Source organism: Tasmannia lanceolata, unplaced genomic scaffold (genome assembly GCF_043159265.1).
Source record: "Tasmannia lanceolata isolate RefF3 unplaced genomic scaffold, GAP_Taslan_0.1 ptg000016l, whole genome shotgun sequence".
NCBI lineage: Eukaryota > Viridiplantae > Streptophyta > Magnoliopsida > Canellales > Winteraceae > Tasmannia > Tasmannia lanceolata.
The window spans coordinates 6,052,421-6,062,362 of record NW_027518693.1 but is presented as its reverse complement, the minus strand read 5'-3'; the positions used below and the strand labels follow the sequence as shown (position 1 = coordinate 6,062,362).

The 9,942-nt window shown below is 37.7% G+C and overlaps 1 protein-coding gene across 1 annotated transcript; it reads right to left on the bottom strand.

Annotated features, from left to right (window-relative positions):
- Positions 1-942: 942 nt before the first annotated feature.
- On the bottom strand, positions 943-8,818 carry LOC143848726 (transcription regulator/ zinc ion binding protein). Its single transcript, XM_077357729.1, has 4 exons — positions 8,564-8,818; positions 3,842-4,489; positions 2,174-2,272; positions 943-1,466 (listed from the first exon to the last, which is right to left on the bottom strand). The coding sequence occupies exons 1-4, from the start codon at positions 8,717-8,719 to the stop codon at positions 1,110-1,112; spliced, it is 1,260 nt and encodes a 419-aa protein (XP_077213844.1). The 5' UTR covers positions 8,720-8,818; the 3' UTR covers positions 943-1,109.
- Positions 8,819-9,942: the final 1,124 nt, after the last annotated feature.

Sequence of the window (9,942 nt, the reverse complement as noted above, 5' to 3'; positions counted from 1 at the left end):
TCCAAGACACGAGAAGATCTGCCAATGAGATGGCTAACCGTTTAGCAAAAGATGGGGTGAATTTGTCTACGATTGACGGGTTTTAGCGTCTTCCTCAGGAAGGTGTTGGATGAGTTTATTGGTGGATCTTTTGCTGCCCTTGCTCTGATGTCTTCTGTTTGACTCTTTCATGGGGACTGTTTTTACTTTTCTTCTGTATCACTTGCCACAGACCCTCGTATGTCTCGCCTTTTATTTTGGGGACACCTTGTCCCCTTTGGTTGTATTCTGATCGTTTTAGTTATTGGAATGAAAATCGTTACCTTTAAAAAAAAAACGTACTGAGATGTAGAGAGGATCGACTCTTCCACCGAAATCAATTCATACCCAGACGAATGAAATTACTTATGGCAGGCCGTAAAGTAGGGCCTTCTTTGGAAGTGGATTTAACGATAAGGTTGGTAAAAAGATTTTTACACCGTCCAGAACACGCCTGAGTTTGTGTGAGTACGTAAAAAGATTTTTTACCTGCCTTTTACTACGATTGGAAGGGACCCCACCAAAATTTTCTGGGTCTTCATAAATACTACGATTGAAACTGAAAGAATTGAAGCAGTTTGGTGATGAGTGTTAACTATGGGTGTCATTATCAATACAACCTTCGATATGAAGTAGACTCAAGCATAGGTTTCGGAGGTTTTGTGGTATTCAAATTTCATCTTTCTCCTATGATAAGGGGCTGGTATTCAGTCCTTGTTCAAAAGATTCGTTCTCTAGATGTAAAAAGTTTCTTTACTTATCAAAGAAAGAACAAGATTTCCTTCTCATGTATGAAAGATGAACAAGCTTTAGATAGAATATAGCTTTTCCTTTTCCCAACAATTCTACAGTTGAAAAATATGACTAACCGCAACTGCCACTTAATCAGAGTTATGGTATAACATTAGCTAAGAAAGCAACACATGCAGAAGACAACTTGAATATAATGTTTCAAGATTTCATGGAAAGATATTATATGCAATCAGGAAAAAAAGACAGAAATAATGTATATTTCCTATTTGATTAACAAAACAGAAGATTAATTATAGTGGTTTTCAACATCAAAACTCTGTTAAACTGAATGACAGACCTTAATTGTAATCGAGGGAACATTCATTATCATCTCCCTCCATGTGCAAATGGCTGTTTACTGATGGGCCTCGCCAAGAATTGCTGTAAGAAGATATGTCCAGTTGGACATCTTCCATGAAATTTCGTTGTTCCTTGCCATCATGCTGCAACCTCCCAGTAATCTCTAAGCATAAACCATTGGGCAGTCTCATGTTCTGTTTTCCTCTCACTGGATTCCTCACTGGACCTGGGTCCACAAAAACAGGTTGCACTCTGACAGTTGGATTTGGTTTTATTCGATTTGCTTCTCTTTCGGGTGGCCGTAATATTCTGTAATCCGATTCCAATTCTGAGGCTTCATTCTCATTCATCATTACCTAATCATAAGTTCATAACAGTCAACAAACATTAGCAACAGATGAACATCAAATAAGGAGCACAAAGCAGAGTGAATAAAATGAACTTATTAAAAGGTTAGGAAATGAGGGTTCTAGTGGAAGTTCTTTGGCTATGGAACTAGGACACAACTACCTTGGGATCAAGACCATGGCTTTAAATATTGTGCTATAAGTATTGAGACCCTTTCGATACGCCAATATTTTGGAAAATTCACGGGAATATTCTCGATACATCATCCTATATATTGATATCAAAGGAGGTCCCACTGTGACTGATATATTGGGAACTTCAAACCTTGGTCAAGCGGCCACGCAATATTCTGAAATTGGTAAGACGTATGAGAACATACATATTTTTAAATGAAAATGTCCAATAGAATTTATAATTGCAACTTTCATCAAAATCATAGGGTAAGAAAATACATGTGTTCATTTGCAACTAGAGAAATGACTAGAGGTTTCAATGGATAAAAAAACCTAAAAGTACCTTGTCCTTGTTATGTAGGCACCTGGTAAAGCACCTATTCATGAACTAAAAATCCCAAAGAACAAAAACAACTTTTCAAGTATGCGTACCGCAACTGACTCTACTGAACGCTGGGAAGCCTAACGAGGACGACTACAACTGACTCCAGTAAATGCCTAGCTATGCATATGGTAAAAGAATAAGGATCCCAGAATACAACCTTGCGGCCAACCAAGTCGAAAGTCACAACCACTTTACTTCGACGAGCATGCTCAGCTTCTTCAATTTCTTGTTGCTTCTTTTTTAGGAGTTCCTTTTCCTGAAAAACAATACTTAAATTAGAACAGTCATTGTAGTGAATAGAAATGATGAAATTGAGGTAGAGAGATATCCTTGTAAAAACGCCGCAGCAAGATATCAGAATTGCTAGTCAAAAAAGATTTAAGTATATTCAGAGAAAAAGAGAAGCCTATGAAAATATGTATTAAAACAAATTGCACAGAAAAAAATATTCAACTTACATATCCAATTTTTAAATCGCTGAAGTTAGAAAAGAATATAAGTAAATTTAGAGAAAAGGAGAAGCCTGTGGAAATATGTATTAAAACAAATTGCACAGAAAAAAAATATTCAACTTATATATCCAATTTTTAAATCGCTGAAGTTAGAAAAGAATATAAGTAAATTTAGAGAAAAAGAAAAGCCTGTGGAAACATGCATTCAACTAAATTCCACTGAAATATTCAATCTCCGGGAAAAAAGGCGTGAACTCATATACTGGCATTTATGCTGCAAGTAATGATCATAAAACTGTGAATATAAACCTCATCAACTAAGTTGATAGAGGTCAATAGGGAACAAGTATGATTGCAAGTAGCAGATTGCACAGAAGAAGAGAAAAATGATGGAACGCATTAGAGAGAAGTGATGGTGGAACACCTTAGCGATGTCAATGTACAGCTCTGCTACTTAGTCAAGAGGGTTGACCTATAGAATACTTTTGATTTTTTTTTATTTTTTATTTTGACAAAATTAGAACACTTATGATTTCAACTAGCAGATTCTGTAAAATGAAAAGAAACATGATTGACGAGAATTCTTATTGCGAGAGGCAAGGTTTGGGCAAGATAGCCAAATTGTTCAAATAAATCAGTGGTTTGGAATGCATAAATGAGTCTCACGTATTGCAAAATCAAAATACCACACAATGAATTCAATACAGATGATCCAAATAAATTAACAAACAATAAGTAAGGTCATTTGAAAATTATGGACTATGCGTTTAAAAAATGATAATGCATAGTTTAACATTCATTAACCTTGCTTCTGGAATGTGATACTTTTAGAGAATATGTCATATGATAGCAATACAATATTCGCATATTTTTAACATTAACCTCATTTCAAGTATCTTCTTATACTTTTAAAGAATATTTCATATGATAGAAATACAATATTCCTCCTCATCTCTTTTCCTTCTCTATTTTCAATATAAAATTCATATTCCTGTGCTTTACTTTTTTGAGGGGAACATAAGCTGGGATTGATTAAAAGGAGGGGTCCAACACAAGGGCCTCAATGTTTGTTGTTTCTGAACATGCACAAACATGAGCTGGCTAGTTTTAATGAAATTTACAGAGGATATAAACGGTGAAACAGTTCGGAAAGCAAAAAAAGGCAGGGGATCGACAGGCCCTAAATTGGCCAATCTTCCAACTCATCGCCATTTCTTTACCCAAGCCAAGCATCCTACAAAGATGCACCATAGAGCTGGTCTGAGTCACTCAATCAGAAACCAAGGGTACATTGAAAATTTCCAGTATATATGAAAAGAACAAACGGAATAATTAATAGTTTGATGTGATATAGAAGACAAGGAGCTACATACCTCTATTGATAGCCAGCTATTTGCATCAATTTCATAATAGTCACTTTGGTCATCAATGACAGTAGTTCGTGCCGCAGAGTTCCGATCATATGCAACGAGCCTTTTTGCAAAAGCTTCGGCTGTTGCCACTGAGTCGGATAAAGGAACAATAGTATCATCTAGACCGGCATATGTACTGCCCTCCCTCAGGACAAGGGCCCCACAAAAACTGCATGGGCCCTCACCTTCCTGTTCACAAATTATCTTCCCGCAAGACACACAGTTGCTCACAAGTTTGTGCCGACGGGCTTGGCATGAGCATGGTTTTCCTTGCTGGAATACAATTGATCCTTTTGCGGCCTCTGCAAGAGATATAACTTTGCCAGCTTTTTTCTTTTTGGATGTACCCTGGTTTCCTCTATCAATGCTTTTAGTCACAGAAGTTCCGGATTGATTTTTTGTGTCTTGAATAGTCGATACAGTTAACTCTTTCGGTACTTTCATTTGCTTCTTGGTCCCACTAGTTAAACCTCCATCGGCAGGTGGCTTCATGTAGGCCTGAAATTTGGAATTTTGCAAATTTGGGGAGTTATTGCTGAAACCCGCATAACCTCTCCTTTGCAAATATTCCTCGATAACATTTTGACCGGCTTCCTGGCCAATGATATTCTGCAGAAAGATATGTTTTTTGATGTTTAGGAATGAAATTTTTTTTGAAACCTGAAAATGTAGGATGTAACTGTTTGAACTGAAATTCATCCTTTTTATTCAGTAACATCATGCTGCATACAGATAACTTAAAATAAAAAAGTGACAACAGTTAAGCAACAGAAGAAAAAGAAATCTATGAAACAAAACCAGTTCTTCTTTTGAGGTGTAAACATTAGCGTTTACCTAAAAAATGTAACACAGGAAAACAATCTGACTTATTCCAGGAAAATATAATGATAGAAAAAAGAGGCTTGAGTAATCCTAACGAACTCATTAAGGCAAAATCTCAAATATAATATGCCAACAAGTTCCAAGGCAGTTCATTACTCATTCCTTTAAAAGTTGAGGAACCCCACCAAAGGAACCAATCTTTCTCCACTGATTACAAGTGAATGGAGATCTCATATGCAAAACAAGAATTGCAATATGATCATAATAAAGGACAAAATCCGAGGTACAAAATTACTAGAATTGGAGAGCCTCGGGGCAAGGTCACAATTGAAGGAGACTCCCTTAATGTGATTCGATGGCTACAGGGTGGTCAGCAGTGTCCTTGGAGGTTTGTGACGTATTTTGATTAGATCTGAGACCGAGTAGGGGATTCATCGCTATCATTCCAGAATGTTAAAAATCAGCTAATAGAGAGGCTGACAGATTGCCAAGGGAAGGGGTGCCTAAGGAGGGTCTGGAATTATTCGATCACCTCCCTCCTTGATACAGTGGGGGTCCTTGTGCTGATTGGTGCTTGGCATTTTCTGTGTTATTTTTACTGAAATTGGGAGAACACATCAAAGGGGAAAAAAAAAACTAAACTAAACTTTCTCCAGGCCTCACAATGGGAAAAATGAAACCAGAGATGGAACAACCATAATGAATTTTAAGCAACTTCGTTAGTCATTACTAAACTTCTAGCGAAAATGAAGAGAATTTTCAAGCCTTGACATGAGGTAAGAGACCTAAAAATGCATCAATCAAATGGAATGCAATCTGTTACACTATCATTTCCTAAAAATATGGTTAAAATAAGGAAAAATAGATCAAAGAAGATGCATTATAGAATTTTCCATAGGCCTAGTCCCTGATTATAACCAAATTAAGAGGTCAAAATTGGCAAGAATTTCAACAATTTTCATCACTTGTATTTGAAAAGATCATAGGTAAAATAGGGAAATAAGCTTTTTTTCTTCCTATTCCTTTTTTATTTTTTTGGTTTGGGGTGGGTGGAGTGGGGGGGGGGAGTGAAGAACTGAAGATACAACTTTATTCAAAAGGAACAGAAAGACAACATAACTCAATTACATCAGGGCAGGGGTTGCACCTCCACTAAAGAATTAACGTCCTCATCCTCCAACGAGTCCACAATGTAGTTGGCCTCTCTTAATGCGTGACAAAAAGAGAAATCCTTCCTTCTACTATGATTCCCTCTTTTGTTGATGATAATACTCAATCTCCATGGACCTCTATCCTTCCCTGACTTCCACTCCACAGCATTTTGGGAGTCCCCATTCACAATGAGGGTTCCCCGAAATTTATCCAAAAAATTAAGAAAATAGATGAGGAGTGCTCTTGGCTCCATTTCATTGGAGTCTGCCACTCAGCAACTCCTGTGGGGCCCGAAAACACCCACCAAACATTGCCATTACAGTTTCTAAAGACCCCTCCTATACCAGATGGTCCAAGAATTTACAGATAACATCCATTAAAGTTTAGTTTGAAGATATCTTTGAGTGGTCGAACACTCGAACCCAGCTAAGCTGATCTCCATCACTTTGCTAAAAGACCTGCAATCATTTCCTTCTAGTTTCTAAAGAAATCTTAAGTTGAGACCCCCCAAATTCTTCTTTCACAAGAGCCCAACTAGCTAGACGTGAAAGATTTGATTTAAGTACCATTGAGAATCGTCAGATGTCCCGATCCCTTTCTTTCCAGTTTCTAAATAACCACAAAGGAAGCCACATTCCACTAAAAGTGCTCCTCTCTAAACATGATAATCTAATAAAATCCATTGTCAAGTTCTGAAAAATAGATAGCATGAAGAGATCCCATTAAGGGAAAAACAAACTAAACTTTCATCCGCCCTAACAAGATGAAGGGAGAAGTCATGCATAGCAATTCAATGAATTCCAAACAAGTGGATTGTTCAATAGTAAAAAGTGGGTAATACAAAAACCATCAAAGAAAAGCAAATCAAATCTAGATTGTCCCAACCGCGTGCAAAAGAAGGCCTTTTTTACACATAAATGTGATGAACTTCAAGTAATTCCACCATTCAACCACTCAAATAAATACAAACTTAAGCATCCCCAACCAAGACTTGATAATTAGAGACTACATACATAGAATCTAACAAATTCAAATGAATTTCATTTACTCATTTACGGAGATAAATAGGTAAAACCAAGACAACTAATAAAAAAATACGAACTAAGACTCTCCCCGATGGATCAAGCTTGACCGTCTTGAGCCCCAGAACCTAGTAGCGTTTTTTAGTGATATCGCTATTTAGATTTTTGGGAAACCCCTCTGCTTCTGCTTTTCCTTGGCAGAAAACTTAGAGACCCCTTGTTCAAACAAGAGTCCAGGTTTTTTGGTGGATGATAATTCACAACAGAATCAACACTCAAGATAGCCTCAAAGCTCTACACTTCCACTTGGCAAACAGATGCTACCATTGCTAATCGGAGGAGGAATCCATATTGCATCTTTTCATTAAGTGGAGAGCACCTTCTTTCACTTGGGATCGGATTCTTAGGTTGTATGGGATTAATTGGGTTTTTCCAAATTCAATACAAGATTTGAATTGGAGTTGGATGGTAACAGGTATTGGTTCTCTCGGTCTAACTTTATGGCAACTTACTCCTTTTGCTGTCATATGGGTTATTTGGATGGAGAGGAATTCTCATATCGTTGAGGGCAAATGCACCACTTTAAATTGCCTAGCAAGGAAAATAAGACTTCTTGTAGTTTCTTGGGCTCTTCAACATCAATCTTCCTCAGGCTACTCAGCAGGCACCATCATAAGAAATTGTGACAAAAGTTTGAAGGGGGAAGCACTTCCAAAGAAAAGGTAGTAGCAAGATAGAAACCCCATACTAAGAAAGTCATCAAACTCAATGTTGACAGTTGCTCCCTTGGCAACTCAGACTTAGAAGGTATTGGAGGTGTTTTTAAAAACAATTCGGGCAACATTATCTATTCTTTCATAGGCCCTATTGGCTTCATGGATTCCACTAAATCCGAGGTCCACACACTCTATCGGGGTTTGAACATCATCACAAACCAGATGGAGGGCAGTTTGGAAGTGGGAAATAACTCTTCTAACATTATGAAGTGGACTAAAGGAATCAATGATGGTCCATGGAGACTTGATGATATCAACGATGAGATTAAAGATGTGTTTGTATGGAGGATTCTCTTTTTTCCCTATCTCTAGCAGTGCCAATGATTTGGCAGATCGCCTGGACAAATTGGGTGCTTCTAGTAACTATTTCTTTGAGAACACTCACTCCCCTCCCAAGTACACTTGCAATCCTCATTTTTATTAAGGAAATTTTATAGTGGTATCTATTTTAAAAAGAAAACGATAAAACTCTTCACATCCCTACTTAAATACAAAAGAGACTCCATGACACAAAAATACAACAAATTTCAAGCAATCCCATGACTAGATTCTGAAAACTCAAGACACCATCAATGAAATGCAGAGTGAAACTTTCCCTATCCCTTGATACAATAAAAACAAGACATTAAAGAGAAAATTCAAATAAATTTGACGAAATCATTCGAGAAAATAGAAGCTAAAGTCAAAGACAACGCAACAAAGGAAATACAATCTCAAACTATCTCCACTCGTAATTAACAGTTCGAGACCCAGAAACAATAATATAATCAAAATCAATCGATACCATCACTTGCTTGATAAAAACTAGGTAAATTAAAGACAACCCATCAAAGGAAAAATAGGTTCCCCCCGTAGTTTTACAATCAAAAGGGAACAAAAATCCATGTTGGAAAATAAGAAGTGATAATTACATTGAGATACTCCTGTGCATCTTGTGGAGATGCTAACTCGCAATAGGAAACGAGTCCAGAGATGATATCCGCATCTAAATCCAAACCCGTCTCGATTTGGCCACATAGATCCAGCAAAGCCTTTTCCAGCCACTCTCCCGACCCAGCAGATTTCATTTCCCTAGCCCTTTCTCTTTCTGAGTTTCGGTAACAAAACCTTGCTGAAGAGAAAAAACAAAGGTCTTTGTGAAAGAACACTCCTTTAAAACGTTTATATGCGTAGTAACTAGTAAGCCTTGTCTTATAATGAGAAGGCGTTTGAGAAATTGGATTTGGGCCCATTGCATGATTACATGCACGATTGGGATCGTACGTTTGTTGGGCCCTTTGTTTGATTGGCCTGCAACAAAGATGTGATCGCCAGTTTTTATTTATTGATTAATTTAGGGCAGTGATAAATCGACTCCAGCACATGGATAAATCGACTCCCCATGTGTCTTTCTCTCTCCTCTCGGTTATAGAGGAGAGAGAAAGACACATGGGGAGTCGATTTATCAATTTGGGGAGTCGATTTATCACTCCCCTTAATTTATTATTGAGGAAAGTTTTTCTAGTCGGCCGACTAGAGAACCTTCTCTAGTCCGCCGACCAAAAACACAGTGGGCCCATGTTGTTTGGATGATCCAAAGCATTCATTTGATGGGCCCTGGCATAGATAGGGTGTGCCCAAAAAATCAGCTCCATTTGTGGAGGTTAAAAATGGACAGTGGAGGTTAAAACATAGTGAGCCCACGTTGTTTTGATGATCCAAAGCATTCATTTGATGGGCCCTAACATAGATAGGATGTGCCTAAAAAATCATCTCCATAGGATCATCCTAACCCTTCGATTTATGGAGGTGAAAATGGACGCTTATAAACTCCACAAATCTGTCCATTTTTAACCTCCACAAATCAAAGGGTTAGGATGATCCTCTTTATAATTATTATTATTGGGGATTTGCTAACGTAGATCACAAAAGGTACTTTGCAGATGGTCTGTCGCCGGTCAGAGCAGCCACCTCATGAAAGAGGTAAGTTGTAACACAACCAAATTGCAATTTGGGCGTTTTTTCTGTTGCAGTCTATGCATGTAGAAAGGTCTAGCAAAATCAATTCCTTTGTCAAATCACTGTAAGTATTGTGGCCATATATGTGAAACAAACAGTTACTCCAAAAGCTAAAGCTGTTACTGTTGGTGTTATTTATTCATTTATATTTTTCAGCACTCCCCTTCACGTATGGCCCATCTTTTTTGGGTTGGCTGCATACGTGGATTTTTAATATCAAGGACTTGTCCAGGAATTGCCGTAAGGCAATCACTCTTATACCATGTGAAACAACCTCCAAAAGCTTTAGCGG